Raw genomic sequence first — 19,350 nt, forward strand, 5'->3', positions numbered from 1 at the left:
TCACCAGACCCTGTCTCTGTTTCTAAGATACTACTATGATGACATCCTGACTTCCCTGGGCACACAACCTCACCATTTTGTCCTGGCATCTCACCTCTCCAGAGCCCTATCCCACTAGGAAAAGATAAAAACAGATTGGGGATATGGATCAACCTGCCAATGTCCCTGTCCAGTGGAGAAGCAATTATAATGGCCAGAACCCCATCTTCTGCACCCCATAAAGAATTTTTGTCTATACTTCCAGAGTAGGGAGAAATGTTAGGGGAAGATGAACAGAGGGCTCTGAACTCTTAATTCCATCAGGACCCAGAGAGAAAAGAGGAAAAAAAGAACATTTGGAAGTAGTAATAGGTATAGGTATGACTTAGAAAGGAAGAGAGGATAGGACCGAAGGGAAAAAAAATGGTTACATATATAGATAGTTACAGAAATAATAGTCAACCAACATCTGTGACCTTGGGAAAACTACTGCATCTTCCAGTGGAGGAAACAGAACTCTGGTGGTGGAACAGTATGGAGAAATACTCCAGTTATCTCATAATTTTGTAAATCAATATTAAATCACTAAGTTAAAAAAAAGAAAAGAAGAAAAGAAAGCTCTTTGTTAACATGCATCCAAAGTGGAACTTTCTAGAAAGCCGCTGCTACATTCATCTGTGGAATCTCTGTAGGGAAAGCAGGCCACAAGCTGCCTTATGGGAGAACGAGCATTTTGGAATCTGTAACCAGGGATTTGCTTTAGGAAACAACGAGGGGACCAAAGATTTCCTGGGGAGATGAGGTATGACTCCCTGAGGAAGTGTCCCCCTCAAATCTTCCTTTTCCATGCCAAAGGCAGGATTCACTTTCTTCCTGTCGGCAAAGCCCGGCTCCCCAGGGACAGCAGCATTTGAAAGCAGAAGCAGCCAGGTGACTCTTCATGAAACCCACACTCTGAGGCCTGCCTGGTGCCACTGAGAATTTCCTGTGACAAGGTCCTCATGGGGCAATGTTTCCTGCCCCGTGTCCCTTTGCCGATTCACACCCCAAACCTAAAAGCAGTTGGTGCTTCCTTGGGGGGGTGCTGGTACTCTCTGAGGTCTCATCATCCCCCTTAACAGGACTTCCCACTCGTAGTCTCCCCCTGAGTGTGGGGTCCAGTCAGCCTGGAAATGCTAGAGAACATTCTAGAAAGACAGGATCTTAGTGGCCCAGGACAGGGCTTAGTGGTAGAGTGCAGGCTTTGCAACTGTGAGGTCCCAAGTTTGATCTTCTGGCAATGAATTTGCTGGAGTGATGCTCTGCTTCTCTTTCTTATTGATAAGCACATGAGAAAGAAGGAATACAGATTCTTGGGGTCACCCCAGGCCCCCAAATCCAAGCCTGCATTTTCACCGGCTCCCAGAGTCTGTGCTCACATGTCCCAGCTGAGAATCACCCAGGTGCTGCTCAGCCTCACATTCTCCCCAAGACAGTTGACGAAGAGTTCAAATCACCTCAAATGACATCAACCCCCTCTCTGAAAAGACTCCAATTTTATGACCTTTAGGAAAAAGGAAACTGGAGGCAGGAAAAGGATGGTGGCTTCGAGGACTGGGAGTGGGCTGAGCTTGGTGAGGAGAAAGCTGAGAGGTTCTAGGGGACTCCAAGGGCGTGGCATCATTCTGTATGTCACAGTGCACACACGGCACTTACCATGGGCACGCCCCGGCTCAGAAGGCACTTGAAGAGGAACCTAACACAGGCAGTGCCTCTCCTTCATCACCGCGTACCTACAGCAGCTCACTGATTGTCACAAACATATCCCAACAGTGCAAGATGCTGAAAGTGGGGCCCAGGGGATGTGCAGGGACCCGCCCCACCCCCTACTGCCCTTTCTGTAAACTGGAAAAAAATAATCCACGAATGAGACACTGACGGCAGAGCACCAGGCTGCATTCTTTCAGTCTGGGGGCCAGGGAGTTGTCCCCAGCTGTCTTCATGTCACTGCCCCTTGCCCCAGGGGAAACACGGCTGCCATTTCACTGGAAGAGCCCCACAGGGAATGGCTGTGAGCGTTCAGGCTTTCAGCACTGGTGCCACCCCACCCGCCAGGATATGCACACATCTTCCTGTGTCACCCAGCAGGGGGCAGTCTTGCGTATGGATCACTAAGTGGAAAGGGAAGTTGTGGCAGCAGAAAGGCTCATCTGGTAGAGCACAGGACTTGCATGCCCAAGGCTCCCTGTCCCATCCCTGATGCCACAGGAGCTAGAATGTTGCTCTGATCTGCCTGCCTGCCTTTTTGTCTATCTATCTCCTCCCTTCTCTTTTGCAAAATAAATCTTAAACAAACAAAATGGGAATGGGGCTGGGTGGTGGTACACCCAGTTGAATACACACAATAACCAAGAACCAGGACCTGGGTTCAAGCCCCTGGTCCCCACCAGCAGGGGAGAAGCTTCATGAGTAGCAAAACAGTATTGCAGGTCTTTCTCTCTCTCCCTCAGCCTCCCCTTTCCCTCTCAAATTCTCTCAATTTCATATCAAATAAATAAATACAATAAAATAATAAATAAATAAAGTGTTTAGAAGAAAGACATAGCTGTGATAGACCATCAGGAAGGGGTGGGGATGGAAGGACAGACAGAATTAGCAGATGCCCTAGGAAGCTACTCATGAGGACTCAGCCAAGGGACACACACACACACACACACACATACACACACACACACACACACACACCTGTGCTCCCACACATGCCATACCTGTCACACTTCTTGTCTGAGTAAGAATTTAAGAATTTAATGACCCAGAACACTATAACCAGGCATGTGACTGGTGATGAGAAATGGCCTCATGTCTCGGAAGCCACCTCCAGCGACAAGAACATACTTAACATGGTAGGGACAAGTTGATCCCATGAAGGAATTCTTGTTTTTTGTTTTCCTGCTTAGTCACCAAGTGGAGCTAAGATCTCAGGGTCAGGGAGGAGGGTGGGGAGGACAGACCAGCTCAGCAGTGAGTCCCGGACAACACAACCAACCGTCCACCCACAGAGAGACATAATGTGAGCTCGTTGGCAATGCTACAGGTACACATAAAGATGGACTGTCATGGAGAACAACAGTTTGATGCCATCTCTCAAAGTCTGGTCACAGTTCCTGTCCCCAAACCATTGCGGCGAAGATAGCAGGTGACAGGTAATAAAGCCGCTTGAAGAACAGTCAGCCGGGAAGGACGGTCACACCGTCACATCAGTCGGCAGCCTGTGTGCTGCCCCTCAGCCGTCTGTGGGGTGTGGCGAGCTAGTGACCGTTCATTCACACGAGACATTAGGCTTTCTTCTCAGCCAACGTTCCAGGCGCCAACTTCTTTGCTGGTGCAGCATTTGGCTGAATTTTGCTCTTCCCCACGCTGGGCTTCCTCTGCTTCTGACTGTTGGTCTGCAGAGATTTCAGTCCCAGCATCTGACAATACTTGTTACACTGGTGAATGGCTTTGAACTGGTCGATGAAGCTCATGGAACAATTGCCTTTAAATCCTTTGTACCTGAGAGTTGGGGATGGGAGAAGACATCGGTTTTTAAAAGCCGAATGTTTTCATCAATCTCAAAAGACAAAATTGAAAGGGAAAACCCATGACACAAAGATCTGCCTAATAGCACTGTTAGGTCAGAAATGACAGGAAGTGCCTAGGGAAACAGAAGCACTTCTGCAACATGCCAGAACACACGTTCCTCGGGCGCACAGGTGTGCCTGGGGGAAAAGAAATTGTTACAGAGGAAGTGGGGGAGGGTAACAGGTGTGACTTAGAAAGGTGAAGATGGGCCTTAGTTGTTTATAAGCTAGACCTGTAGGCATTGCCTACCTGAGGCGTTACTCTCTCTCTCTCTCTCTCTAGGCCCAACATTAAGTGTTTTCAATTTTCTTGAATAAAATTTAAAATTCGTGAAAATCATGCTTTCTCCTCAATTCTTTGTTGGGATTATGCATGACGCACCTTTCAATGTGTGTGGGAACCAATTTAGCCTGAAATTTCCCCCAAAATACCACTTCAGGCAGGAATGGTGAAGTGTTTGATGCCATTGTTGTTAGGGAAATAATAACACCTGTGGAGTTAAGTTGAAGGCAAAGACCAGTGACAATTCCCAGTCAAGGTCAAAGGTCTATGCTCAACAAGTGCCCTAAATCCTTCTGGTTCCAACGCTCAGTCTACTGTTACCCTTTTCCTTTGAGCTGTAGCGATTAGTGCTGGGGGTCAAGTGGGTTGGGATGTTTATGGGCACTGGGGAATGAACCTAGGATCTTAGACATGGGTGACACTGGTGTGTGTGTGGGGGGGTTGAGACCTAGGGGTCTCTCTTCCATGGTATCTTGTTTTCCATAAAGAGTTCTGGAGAAAATCATAGTCTCAGGCATTATAAACTTTTATTTAGGAAAATAAAAAGCACGTGCATAAAGACAGGTAGGGCATTCAGACAAAATGGCATAGTTGATGAAGCTGGGGTCCCTTTGCATGCTTTCTAAGATAGTTTCTTCTCTTCCTTTATAAGCCATGCCCATATATATTAACCATGCTGGCCACATCTCAGCAGCTAGGCCAAGGACAAATTGGGAAAAAAGAAAAGAAGAGAGGAAGGAAGAAAGAAAGAAAGAGAGAAAGAAAGAAAGAAAGAAAGAAATGAGGAAAGGAAAGAAAAAAATCCATGGTGTCGGCATTACACTGACTCTGTAGCTAACATGACTCAGGAAGGACACTCCTGTGGTGTAAGTACTGTGACAAACACCAACTAGTCTCCCTCTCAGTCCCCTCAGACCCTCAGCACACACAGTCACTCTGCAGGGACCCATCCCATCTCACACTGCAGAAACCTCCTACACTTATATAACAGGGTCTCTGCACAGGATTGGAGAACAGAGCTCTTGTTTCACTTAATTACTGAAGCAGGAGGTGGCACACCTGGTTAGGCTCACAGGTTACCATGTTCAAACCCCCAGTCCCCACCTGTAGGAGGGGCTCAGGAGCTGCAGGTGCCTCTCTTTCTCCCTCTCATCCACTCTCTCAATTCCTCTCTGTCCTGCCCACTAAAAAGGAAAAAGACCAGAAATAAGAATAAAAACTATATATAAAAGGAAGGAAAGAAGGAAGGGAGGGAGGAAGGAAGGAAGGAAGGAAGGGAGGAAGGAAGGAACAAAGGAAGGAAGGAAGGAAGGAAGTGTGGGTCTGACCCCCCCCCCCCCCCCGGAAGTTTGTCTGTCAGTCTCCCCTTGGCATGCCAGTCTTGCGGTGGAGATGTGGCAAGAGTACGCGGGGGAATTCCAACCTTCCTATCAGTCTTGGTGCATCACCAACCCCTCCCCCCTTCTGGTGGGCTTCGCCTTCCTTATATTTCTATTTCCCTGTTCCTGAATCACCATCCATACCCTCTCATTGCTTTGCTCTCTTTTCCCTTATAAGGAGATATTGGTCTCATTGGCCAGCTGGCTACTTCCCCTGCACAGCTACCCCTTTATAAACTTGTAACTGTGTCAATAAAGATGTTCTGTTCCCCGCAACGGTGCCCTAAAAGAGGTTTGTTTATCGTCCACTGCCACGATACGCTAGAAGACCCCTTTTAGCGAACTCGCTCCTGCCTCGTTCCCCCCCCCCACAAACCCTGACAAGAAATAAAGAAAGAATAAGGTTCTGTAAAAGTTGCTGAGCTCAGGGCAGAGAGATAGCTCCTCCACGGCACTACCTACGTCACAGCCTAGCAGTCCTCTGGTCAGTCTCTCTCTCCTTCTCTCATAAAAATGTAAAAACATTTGGAGGGGGCCAGGGAAGCAGTTCACTAGGTTGGGCACTTGCCTTACCCTGCAGGCAGCCCAGGTTCAAGTCCCAGAGTGTACTCCAGTGTTGTGGTGTCTCTCCCTTTTTCTCTTTCTATCTGAATGAAAAAATATGGCCCAGGAGTGATGAAATTGTGTGCAAGGCCCCAGGCCAAAACAAGCCTGCCACTTCCTTCTCAGGTCCCCCTAGACACTCCAAGAATAGAGAGAGAAGGGCAAGTAAGTTTGCATATAGTCTTGTTCTCTTGGCAAGAATATTCTAGACTCTTTATGCTCTTGCAAGATGTCTCCTGTCATGGTTTTCATGGGTACCCTAAACTGGAAGGGTGTCTGTGACATGACCGAAGAAGAAAGACCAGAGAGAGGGGAATAAGAAAAGAACAAACCTCTGGGAGCGTTCATTTCTGGGGCATCTGACCTGAGCATTTGTTGGTGGCCCGGATGGTATGCATCCCGACCCTCTGTGTTTGCCCGTGCACAGTAGGGTCTCAAGTGAACTGCTCTGGACACTGAGGGCACAGCTGTGCTTCAGGTGTCCTCACTAAGGGACATGTGAGCTGTTATCACTCCATGTCTGCCCCTGAGGGAAAGAAGACCTTCAGAATTCTGTCCAAGGCCTACTCCAGAGACCCCCGACATACCCCACACACCCTCATGCCTCCCTGTTCTCCCTTCACATATGTCTGTAGGGAGATGGCTGGCAGCCATACTGAGCAGAGTCCTCTGTGATGACTCATACCCACCCTATTCTGTTCCTCTGGGAAGAAAGTTCTCAGCGTGTTTGGCTCGTCTTTACTCTTTAATTCAGTTCAGCAACAGGAAGCAGGCTTTTCTAAGAGACCTAAGTATAGACTCTAATGCCCTCTGGTGGCTGAATCACAACATTGCCTCCCCTCTCCCCACCCCCACCCCCACCCCCAGCTCAAGAAAGAGGGAGAGGATTCCAGGACATCAGACCTGCTAGTGTAACACTAGTTCAGATTGGTTGGGTCACATGTCTAAATTTCCTGCCAAAGAACTGGGCATCTCCCCTTCTTCCTGAGAGGAATTCTGACCGCTTTGAGGCTAGGCAAAGTGATGAATGGAAAATTCAGGAGACTTTTTCTTCAACAAAATACTGATTATCATCATCATCATCATCATCATCATCACTAGTGTTTCAGTCAGACAGATATGGGTAGGGAAGGTGACTCAGAGGTAGAACACAAGACTTGATTGAGTGAGGTCAAGGGTTTGGCCCCCTGCACCACATAGGAGCAAAAAAGAGAAGAGGGAAAAGGCAAAGGCGAGAGGGGCCAGGCAGCGGTCGACCTGGTTAACACATTACAGTGTTCAAGGACCCAGGTTCAAGCACCTGGTCTCACCTGTAGGGAGAAAGCTTCATAGGTGCTGCAGATCTTTATTTCTTTCTCTCTCTCTCTCCCACCCCTTTCGATCTCTCTCTTTCTATATCAAATAATAAAAAATATTTAAAAAGAGAAAATGGAGAGGAGGAAGAGGCAGAAGAGAAGGAGGAAGAGGAGGAATAAGAAGAAATAGGACATCACAAATGCAGGATGGCGCTTTGGTCTTTTTCTCACACTTCTTTTTTATTTTATTTTACTATTTATTTATTTAACTTAATTTTTTTTATCACCACTAGGGTCATCACTAGGGTTCAGTGCCTGCACAACAAATCCATGGCTCTCAGCAACTTTTTGTTTGTTTGTCTGTTTTGTTTTGCTTGATAGGACAGAAAGTAACTGAGACAGGAAGGGCGAGAAAGAGAGGGAAAGAGAAAGAGAGACCCCTGCAGATCTGCTTCACCACTTGTGAAGTGTCCCCCTCTGCAGTTAGGGGCCCAGGACTTGAACCAGCTCCTCGTACACTGTAAAAGGTGCACTCAGTGAGGTGCATCACTGCCCAGCCTCCTAATCTACATTGTTCTTAAGACTTGTTTATTTGTTGTTTTTCTCTTCTTTTTTTTATGAGAGAGAGAGAGATCAGAATATTGCTTCAGCTGGCATAGGACCAAATCCACGTCTCACACATGCACAAGGCCTGTGGTCTGCTCATGGAACTACCGCCCAGTTGCCCACAAAACAGGTTTTATTCTTTTCTTTTTCAATATGCTGCAACAGAGATTGCCCACGTTGAGTGGAACCTCCAGCCCCAGTGTTTTTTTAGAAGGAGGGGGAAGAGAGAGAAAGGAGAGATACCACAGCGCAATTCCTGGAACTCCCCTGAGCTATCCGTGGTGCTCCCACATGGTGACGGGAGCTCAAACCCAGGGCTTCGCACATTCTACTGGATGGGCTACTTCCAGTTAAGTGACAGTTTTCATGGGTAAGAATGTGACTTAAATGAAAAAATATAAATAACAGTTTTTAAAACCAATGGCAGGGGTCTGGGTGGTGGCACACCTGGTTGAGCACATGTTACAATGTGCAAGGACTCAAGTTCGAGTCCCCAGTCCCCACCTGCAGGGGGAAAGCTTTTCGAGTGGTGAAGCAGGGCTGCAGGTATCTCTCTCTATCTGTCCCATTCCCTCTCAGTTTCTGGCTGCCTCTATCCAATAAGTAAATATAATAAAAAATTTAAAAACCAGTGGCAGAATTGGCATCCCTTCCAAAAATGCCCAGAGACTTTTGAAACCCCTTTGCCAAAACCCGCCCCCCACTTTCTGTTGCCACATTTCACAGACAATATTTTGCTTGGGGCCAAGCCAGTGACTCTCCTAATGGGCCCTGGGCAGCTTGTCTTGGGCCTGAGAATTCACATTAAAGCTAAGATACAATCAACAAATTGGATTACTTCTTAAATTGGAAGAAAAATATATGTGTGTGGGTTCCCAGAAGCTATTAGGATGCTTTTCAAAGAGGTCTTAAAGAACCACGCTTGCTCCCTCTCTCTTTTTTTAGTCTTTATTTATGGGCTAGAGACAGCCAGAAATCGAAAGGGAAGAGGGGAATAGAGAGGAAGTGAGACAGAGAAACACCTGCAGCCCTGCTTCACCACCTTCAAAGCTTTCCCTCTGCAAGTGGGGACCAGTGGTGCTCAAACCTGGGTCCCTGTGCACTGCAACATGCACTCAATCAGGCATGTTACCACCCAGCCCCAGAATCATGCTCTTTTTAAAAAAATATTTATTTATTTATTCCCTTTCGTTGCCCTTGTTTTATTGTTGTAGTTACTATTGTTGTTGTTATTGATGTCATTATTGTTAGATAGGACAGATAGAAATGGAGAGAGGAGGGGAAGACGGGGGGGGGAGAAAGATAGACACCTGCAGACCTGCTCCACCGCCCTGAAGCGACCCCCCTGCAGGTGGGGAGCCGGGGACCCAAATCAGGATCCTCACACCAGTCTTTGTGCTTAATCCACTGAGCTACCGCCCGACTCCCCAGGCTTTACTTCTTACTCTCCTCTCTGGGCAGATTCCATTCTGCTCATCAGGACCCAGTACCCTGAGGGCAGGACCTCTTCTGGTTCTTCCCAGGTGGCCCTGGGAAGAAGTCATTAAGACTGAGGCAGTCAAGAATCTGGTTGGCATCTGATAAATAATGTCCACCGAAGTCCTTCACCTCTTAGCCCTAACCAGACAAGAGGACATTCACTCACTGCTACAGCTTGAACATCCCACCCCACTCAAGATGCTGAACGCAATCCAAGAACATAGGGTAAACAGTGAAAATGGTGATAGAGAACTTTAGATAGTCTGGGAGCAAGAGAAAGAACCATTGTGGAGGGGGGAGGACTCTTCTCACACAATAAACTCACTTCCACACTGGCTGGGTAGACCCTGTGAGGAACTCCCCATCCCCTTCCTGAGACACCCCTTTACGCAGGGCCTGGTTCAGGTCACACACCAGCCTCCTTGAGGCGGAGAGGACAGTCAGGGGAGAGGCTGGACAGCAGGATATGGGGACTGTGGGCATCTTTCTCTTGCCTTCAGAGGCAGTGACAGGGAGCTGTGTCATCCTGGAGAGCACTGAAGAATGGACACTGAACCTGGGGCACAAGGTTTAAGGAGCCATGTTCCGTTGCTCAGGATAATAAGATGCACCACCGAGCCTGTACCAGATGGAGCCACAGCACACTGATGCAGGGTTCCCACTGGGGTACAGCAGCCAGGCTGGCAGGGGAACCCTGCATGGACTCTGGAGGAAAGTTTTCATAACCTGGGCAATGCCCAACATCTGCTGTAGTATTTTCTCACTTCCTGAGCCACTGGGCCATCCCAGAGCTGCCTTGCAGATCTTTCTCCACCCCATAGTCCTGCCCCGCCTTGCAGCCCCTGTGGGAAGGCTGTGTCTAAGTCCTCTGTGCAAATGTAAACTTGGAGCAGACCCTGCCTCCACCAGGAAGGCAGGTTGGCCCCAGGAAGCTGGAAAGAGGTCCTTTAATCGGCCATGGCTAACTGAATAGCAGGGGGCTGAGGGCCACTGTCATGGGCCTGCTGCCTCCCAGCATGTCTGTGTCTTGAGCTCTGAGCTCGCTTCCCCGTTTGCTCTGCTTCCCTCCCCAGAGCCTCAGCTGCACACCCCTCCTCTCCACTCCTGTAATGCTCCTCACCTCTTCCACTCCTCCTGACTCCTTTCTGCTCTCACCCTCTCCTGCTGACCACCTCCAGTCTCTCCTCCTCTGGGAACAGACCGTAAAAAAAAAAGAGGGCTTCAGGGGCTGGGCGGTAGTGCAGTGGGTCAAGCGCACATGGTGCAAAGAGCAAGGACCTGTGTGAGGATCCCGGCAGAACCATGCTCTTCAGCTTATCTTAGTTCTTGACATTTTCTGGAAGGGTTTCTGTCTCATTTGGGTTGGTAGCTGTATTTCCCTTATTATTGTTTATTTTAAAAATTTTCCAAATCATTTTATTGGGGGGACAATGGTTTATGGTATAGTTGTTCACACCTAGATACAGTCTCTCATGTTTTCTTCATAGGTGTCCGCAAAATACTCTCACTCTCCAACTTAGGCCCATTTCCACCATTGTGTACTAGGACCTCAGTACTCTCTCCACTCCTTCATGACCTCTCCCCCCAGAGGTCATTTTGCCACAATACACCCCACCAGTCCAAGTTTCACTCAGTGTTTTCCCGTCTGTCCTTCTTTTTGATGTCCCACCAATAAGTGAGATCCTCTGGTCCTTCTCTTTGTTTTGTCAATGGTATGGAAATTCCCAACTTTTTGTCAGGCTGAGGCCAAAAGGGACTGTCCCCAACAGCCCAACAGCCAAACCCTTCGCAGTCCTTGGCTCCTGCACCCAATCCTGCAAGTCTGTGAGTGGTCTAGAGAACTTTCGAGAAGGGAGTATGCAAAATTTATCCACTTGACTCAATTTCAAATACACATGCATGCAATGTTGTGTGTGTATGCACTGGTGTGTGTGTGTCTATCTAAATTTTTACAGAAATTTCCATTAGTGAACCCATTAAATGCAGAAAGATAAGAATGTTCACGGGACTTCCAGAGGCGGGGCTACAAGCAGCAGCAGATCTGTTTCTCTCCTCTCCTCTCCTCTCCTCTCCTCTCCTCTCCTCTCCTCTCCTCTCCTCTCCCGGATCAACTAGGAATACCAAAGGAGACCACCTGGGACTGAAACAAGACAGGACTAGAACGACTACAGGAACCCACCAAATCACCGGTGAGTGCAAAGACGTGGCTGGTGACAGAGAGGAGCCTAGGGAGAGACTAAGTGGCTGGTAGCAGTCCGACGCTCTATCAGTTGAGATACCACCTCCAGTCTGTCCCACCAACAAGGGGACAGCTGAAGGGAGGAGAGGACTCTCGGGAGACTCACCAAGTGCAACTCTGAGTCTCCATTGCTACTGCCCTCAGAATCTGGAGCAGCGGCAGAGAGGGGCACTGGGGGACAGAGATCTAACCAGCAAATTCAGGAGAAGACCCATACCTCTGAGGCATAGCTATGGGGCTGTGAAAGTCTCTTTGCATAACCACCGGACTATCTCTGCCACACCCTGCCTTATCTCTTAGTTAGGAGTCAGTGATTAAATTAGAAGCCCTCAGGCTCCCATAGCCTACAGAGAAGAAAAAAAAAAGAGGCTTTTAAATCACTGAGCTCCAACTCAGGGATTAAAATACTATTGAAACAACTGTCAACTTCCACCACTGTGAACCCTTTAATTACCTTACTGGATTGACACAAGTCAATCCAGGAAATAGTGATCAGTAATTTGAAAATTACTAAGAGAGGGAACTCATAACATACTATATAAAATGGGTAAACCAACAAGAAGAAATATTGGAGAAACTAACCAGGACAACAGTCCAGATAAAAGCCCCCCAAAGGGTGAAGCACAAAATAACGAGGTCAACATCCAAACATTAGCTAAGGAAATAATCACAGGAGTTAGTAAAGAGTTTGAAAGAATTGTAATCAGAAATACAGGAACAACAAATGAGACTCTGGAAGAAAACACTAACTATCTCAAGGTTATTAGAGAGTTGAAAGCTGAAATAGCTGAGCTAAGAACACAACTAGCTGAACAAGCTAAAACAGTATCAGAACAGGGAAACAAAATAGATGAACTCCAGAAAATAGTAGAGGGGAGAGAGACTAAAATCAATGAGGCTGAAGACAGAATTAGCAAGATCGAGGATGAATTAGAGACAACTAAAAAAGAAGTAAGAGATCTCAAAAAGAGATTAAGAGATGCTGAAAACAACAACAGAGACCTATGGGATGACTTCAAAAGAAACAATATACGCATTATTGGCTTACCAGAGGAAGAAAGAGAGGGAGAAGAAGAAAGCATTCTTCAGGCCATAATAGCTGAAAACTTCTCTAGTCTAGACAATATCAAAGACATAAAGATTCAAGAAGCCCAGAGGGTCCCAAACAGAATTAACCCAGACTTTAAGACACCAAGACACATCATATTTAGAATGGAAAGGAATAAGGATAAAGAAAGGATTCTGAAGGCTGCAAGAGAAAAACAAAGAGTCACCTACAGAGGAAAACCCATAAGATTAGCAGCAGACTTCTCCACACAAACACTACAGGCCAGAAGAGAATGGCAAGATATCTATCGAGTGCTCAATGAGAAAGGCTTTCAACCAAGAATACTATATCCTGCTAGACTGTCATTCAGACTAGATGGAGGCATCAAAACCTTCTCAGACAAGCAACAGTTGAAGGAATCAACTATCACCAAGCCTGCCCTGAAAGAAGTTCTGAAAGGTCTTCTATAAACAGCCAGACCATCATAAATAGGACATATATCAGAACACTCTAAAACTCTACAAGAATGGCGTTAAAATATCTTCAATCTTTGATATCAATAAATGTCAATGGCCTGAATTCACCGATTAAAAGACACAAAGTAGGAAGATGGATCAGAAAATACAACCCAACAATATGTTGTCTACAGGAAACCCACCTAACTCAACAAGACAAACACAGACTTAAAGTGAAAGGATGAAAAACTATCATACAAGCCAATGGCCCACACAAAAGGGCAGGAACAGCTATTCTCATATCTGACATGATAGACTTTAAAATAGATAAGATTAAAAAAGATAGGAATGGACACTACTTAATGCTCAGAGGATCAGTCAATCAAGAGGACTTAACAATTATTAACATGTATGCACCCAATGAGAAGCCATATAAATACATCAAACTTCTACTGAAAGAGCTACAGCAATATATTAACAGCAACACAATCATAGTAGGGGACTTCAACACCCCACTCTCTCAACTTGACAGATCATCCAGGCAGAAAATCAATAAAGACATAAGGGAGCTAAATGAAGAGATAGATAAACTAGAACTATTGGACATTTTCAGAGTCATTCATCCCAAGAAACTGGAATACACATTTTACTCAAATCCACATGGGTCATTCTCAAGGATAGACCATATGTTAGGCCACAAAGACAGCATCAGCCAATTCAAGAGCATTGAAATCATCCCAAGCATCTTCTCAGACCACAGTGGAATTAAACTAACACTTAACAATCAACAAAAGATTAGTAATAGTCCCAAAATGTGGAAGCTCAACAGTATACTTCTTACCAACCTCTGGGTCAAAGAGGAAATCAAGGAAGAAATCATAATGTTTCGAGACTTCAATGAAAATGAAGACACAAGCTATCAAAATATTTGGGACACAGCTAAGGCAGTACTGAGAGGGAAGTTCATAGCTATACAAGCACACATTAGGAAACAAGAAAAAGCACAAATAAACAGTCTGATCGCACATCTTAAAGACCTAGAAGAAGAACAACAAAGGAACCCTAAAGCAATCAGAAGGACAGAAATCACTAAAGTTAGGGCAGAAATCAATAACATTGAGAATAAGAAAACCATATAAAAGATCAATGAAAGTAAATGTTGGTTCTTCAAAAGAGTAAACAAAATTGACAAACCTTTAGCCAGACTCACAAAACAAAAAAGGGAGAAGACCCAAATAAATTGGATAGTAAATGAAAGAGGAGATATCACAACAGACACCGCAGAAATTAAACATATAATGCGAGGCTACTATGAACAACTATATGCCACCAAGCTAGAAAACCTGGAAGAAATGGATGATTTCCTAGATACCTACCAACTTCCAAAACTAAGTAAAGAGGAAGTAGATAACATGAACAGGCCCATCACAGCCAATGAAATTGAAACAGTTATCAAAAACCTCCCCAAAAATAAAAGTCCTGGACCAGATGGTTTTACAACTGAATTCTACAAAACCTTCAAAGAAGAACCAATACCTCTACTTTTAAAAGTTTTCCAGAAGATTGAAGACACTGGAATACTCCCTGCCAGCTTCTATGAAGCTAACATCACTCTGATACCAAAAGCAGATAGGGACACAACCAAAAAAGAAAACTACAGACCAATATCTCTGATGAATATAGATGCTAAAATACTGAACAAAATTCTAGCCAACCGGATACAGCAGTATATTAAAAAGATTGTTCATCATGACCAAGTGGGGTTTATCCCAGGCATGCAAGGTTGGTTTAATATATGTAAATCAATCAATGTGATCCACCACATCAACAAAAACAAGACCAAAAACCACATGATCATATCAATAGATGCAGAGAAAGCCTTTGACAAAATCCAACATCACTGTATGATCAAAACACTACAAAAAATGGGAATAGATGGAAAATTCCTGAAGATAGTGGAGTCTTTATATAGCAAACCTACAGCCAACATCATACTCAATGGTGAAAAACTGGAAGCATTTCCACTCAGATCAGGTATTAGACAGGGCTGCCCACTATCACCATTACTATTCAACATAGTGTTGGAAGTTCTTGCCATAGCAATCAGGCAGGAGCAAGGAATTAAAGGGATACAGATTGGAAGAGAAGAAGTCAAACTCTCCTTATTTGCAGATGATATGATAGTATACACAGAAAAACCTAAGGAATCCAGCAAGAAGCTTTTGGAAATCATCAGGCAATACAGTAAGGTGTCAGGCTACAAAATTAACATTCAAAAGTCAGTGGCATTCCTCTATGCAAACACTAAGCTAGAAGAAATTGAAATCCAGAAATCAATTCCTTTTACTGTAGCGACAAAAACAATAAAATATCTAGGAGTAAACCTAACCAAAGAAGTGAAAGACTTGTATACTGAAAATTATGAGTCACTACTCAAGGAAATTGAAAAAGACACAAAGAAGTGGAAAGATATTCCATGTTCATGAGTAGGAAGAATTAACATCATCAAAATGAATATACTACCCAGAACCATCTACAAATTTAATGCTATCCCCATCAAGATTCCAAGCACATTTTTTAGGAGAATAGAACAAATTCTACAAATGTTTATCTGGAACCAGAAAAGACCTAGAATTGCCAAAACGATCTTGAGAAAAAAGAACAGAACCGGAGGCATCACACTCCCAGATCTCAAATTGTATTATAGGGCCGTTGTCATCAAAACTGCTTGGTACTGGAACATGAATAGACACACTGACCAGTGGAATAGAATTGAGAGCCCAGAAGTGAGCCCCCACACCTAAGGACATCTAATCTTTGACAAAGGGGGTCAGACTATTACATGGGGAAAGCAGAGTCTCTTCAACAAATGGTGTTGGAAACAAAGGGTTGAAACATGCAGAAGAATGAAACTGAACCACTGTATTTCACCAAATACAAAAGTAAATTCCAAGTGGATCAAGGACTTGGATGTTAGACCAGAAACTATCAGATACTTAGAAGAAAATATTGGCAGAACTCTTTTCCGCATAAACTTTAAAGACATCTTCAATGAAACGAATCCAATTACAAAGAAGACTAAGGCAAGTATAAACCTATGGGACTACATCAAATTAAAAAGCTTCTTCACAGCAAAAGAAACCACTACCCAAATCAAGAGACCCCTCACAGAATGGGAGAAGATATTTACATGCCATACATCAGACAAGAGTTTAATAACCAACAATATAAAGAGCTCGCCAAACTCAACAACAAGACAACAAATAACCCCATCCAAAAATGGGGGGAGGACTTGGACAGAATATTCACCACAGAAGAGATCCAAAAGGCTGAGAAACACATGAAAAAATGCTCCAAGTCTCTGATTGTCAGAGAAATGCAAATAAAGACAACAACGAGATACCACTTCACTCCTATGAGAATGTCATACATCAGAAAAGGTAACAGCAGCAAATGCTGGAGAGGGTGTGGGGTCAAAGGAACCCTCCTACACTGCTGGTGGGAATGTAAATTGGTCCAACCTCTGTGGAGAACAGTCTGGAGAACTCTCCAATGGCTAGAAATAGACCTACCCTATGATCCTGCAATTCCTCTCCTGGGGATATATCCTAAAGAATCCAACATATCCATCCAAAAAAATCTGTGTACACATATGTTCTTAGCAGCACAATTTGTAATAGCCAAAACCTGGAAGCAACCCAGGTGTCCAACAACAGATGAGTGGCTGAGCAAGTTGTGGTATATATACACAATGGAATACTACTCAGCTATAAAAAATGGTGACTTCACCATTTTCAGCTGATCTTGGATGGATCTTGAAAAAATCATGTTGAGTGAAATAAGTCAGAAACAGAAGGATGAATATGGGATGATCTCACTCTCAGGTCGAAGTTGAAAAACAAGATCAGAAAGAAAACACAAGTAGAACCTGAACTGGAATTGGCATATTGCACCAAAGTAAAAGACTCTGGGAGAATACAGGTCCAAGAAGGATTCAGAGGACCTAGTGGGGGTTGTATTGTTATATGGGAAACTGGGGAATATTAAACATGTACAAACTATTGTACTTACTGTTGAATGTAAAACATTAATTCCCCAATAAAAAATAAATAAATAAATAAAATTAAAAAAAAAAAGAGTGTTCACGGTTACAAGACACACCACCAACCACCTCCCCCAAGTGTTAGAATTGCTTTTGCTCTCTCCTCTGGCTCCTGTTAGGACTCCTGCCTGAGAAGTGTTTGCAGAGTACTTGTTTGTGGCAAAGCTATGAAACACGTGTTTCCGTGAGACAATAAGGCCTCTCAATGATTCCTCCCGAGAACGAGAACGTGAGGCACCCTCAGTTGGGGCAAAAAGCAAGGCTGCCCACATCAGTTCCACAGTGTCTGCTGAGGGGAGGGCCTGGAAGGCCCAGAAGGCATTTGGGCGGGTTGCTTGCTACTCACCCTTTGGCCAGCGTTGCGATGCCCACGTCTGTCAGCTTCATCCCCACACCTAGGGGAAGAGAGAGCAGAATGGGAGCTGAGGGATATGAGATTCTCCACTCAAGTGTTTGCACCTGAGCATCTGTGTGCATTCAAGGCTTAACATGCCTAATAAAGGCTGGATCCTTGCCCACTGACTGGAAGGAACCATCACGTCCTTGGAATGTACTGCTTGACCAGGGGCTGGACGGTGGCATATTTGATACAGCACACATGTCACAATGCACAAGGACCTGGGTTTGAGCCCCCACCTACAGAGGGAAACTTCAGGAGTGATGAAGCAGTGCTACAAATGTCTTTTTCTTTTTCTTTTCTTTATTAGGGGGATTAACGATTTATAGCTGACAGTAAAATATACTAGTTGCTACATGTGTAGTGTTTCTGGTTTCCACATAATCTACCCCACCCCCAGGTCCTCCTCTGCCATCACACTCCAAAACCTGAACACACCCAACCCGAGTCTTTTCTTTTGGTGCAACACACCAACTCCAGTTCTTTTTCTCTTTCTATCATTCTCTTCCCTGCCAATTTCTCTGTCTCTATCTAAAATAAAATATTTAAAATAAACATAATAGTATGTGATAAATAAATGACGAAATGCATTAAAATGAAAGAATGTCTTGGTCCACTTGGCACCTCCAGAGGAACTAGAGGCCACGATGAACCCCACAGGCAGACCGACATGCCCGTCCTACTTTCCTGGTGGACAGAGACACGTCCATGTCACAGGCGGCTCCTGGAAATAACAGGAGCCACCACGTGACTCCACCAGAAGACAGCTGGAAGCTTCTGCCTCTTGGATTCTGTCCTGTCAGTTTCTCCCTTTATTGATCTGATTCTGTAACAGACCACTACTGTAAATGCCATGACTTCCCTGAGTACTGTGACTCCTGCCTACAATGGAGCGGAGGGTGATCTTGGGGACACCTCCACATGCACCGTGTGTGTGTGTGTCTGTGTGTGTGTGTGTGAAACCTAATTATGACATCCCCACTTCCCACAGTAAACAGATCCCCCAAATTATGAGCGTGCATTGAAAACAGGATATAGATTCACCAGCAGAACCTGGCAGCTGACATGTCTGGGAAAGACTCTTATCTCTGGCCACCCCTGAATTTTCCTATGCACTGAATTTGTGTCTGCTGAGGCTATAACACAAACGCCAGTCTCGAAGGACCTGCTATAACTGGAGAGCACTATTGGCAGGATCACTAAAAATCTGCATTATTAGCCATTTGGGTGGGGCTCCTTGGCTAAATTTTGTTTCTGATGAAATACTAGTAACACTCCCCCCACCCCTGTAAAGGTGTTTGAAGGCACCCAGAAATAAGTCTCCCTCGCCTTTCCATGCTCAGGAACATTCTAGACACACAGTACTCCCAGGACCCAGTGAAGCTGCTCTGCTCACCCTGCATGTCCGTGACCAGGAGACAGCCACTGGTCTTCTGGTAGACCCAGTGCTGGAAGGTACAGCACTTCTGACCGGCCTCTGATTCTCTTCTCAAGAAGTTAATCTCTTTCCCGTCCCTCATGGAATACTTGACAAATTCTCCAATCAGCTCCTCCTCCACTGTGGCATAAGGGATGTTGTTCTCAGGTCGATGGATAAGAAAAATAGGAATGATCCTGGAAGGAAGATCATGAACACACATGACAGTCTCAGATAGGACCCTGATGTGTCTTTATAAACGCAGGTTTATGTGTGTGGGTGTGAGTGAGGGGCATTTCGCCCTCTTGTGGAGTAATAGGGAACTGTGGGATACATCCTTGGGTTCCATTACACTTAGACTAAAAACTCCCCCCCTCCCCCCAATGATTCTTCAATGGGTAAAGGGTGTGTTTCTGCTTTTCGTCTGCTCCTACAGTTAGTCAATTATATGGTTCATGTCTAAGTGAAT

At 45.1% G+C, this 19,350-nt stretch overlaps 1 protein-coding gene across 1 annotated transcript in view; it reads right to left on the reverse strand.

The window, feature by feature from the left end:
• Positions 1-2,747: 2,747 nt before the first annotated feature.
• ALPK2 (alpha kinase 2) overlaps positions 2,748-19,350 on the reverse strand; it is a 149,761-nt gene continuing 133,158 nt past the window's right edge. The window contains exons 12-14 of the mRNA XM_060173943.1: positions 18,861-19,078; positions 17,414-17,462; positions 2,748-3,510 (exon numbers count right to left, since the gene is read on the reverse strand). Of these exons, the coding sequence (XP_060029926.1) occupies positions 3,294-3,510; positions 17,414-17,462; positions 18,861-19,078 (484 nt within the window). The 3' untranslated portion in view covers positions 2,748-3,293. The remainder of the gene's footprint in view (positions 3,511-17,413; positions 17,463-18,860; positions 19,079-19,350) is intronic.

This window comes from Erinaceus europaeus, chromosome 15 (genome assembly GCF_950295315.1).
Source record: "Erinaceus europaeus chromosome 15, mEriEur2.1, whole genome shotgun sequence".
In the NCBI taxonomy this organism is placed as follows: domain Eukaryota; kingdom Metazoa; phylum Chordata; class Mammalia; order Eulipotyphla; family Erinaceidae; genus Erinaceus; species Erinaceus europaeus.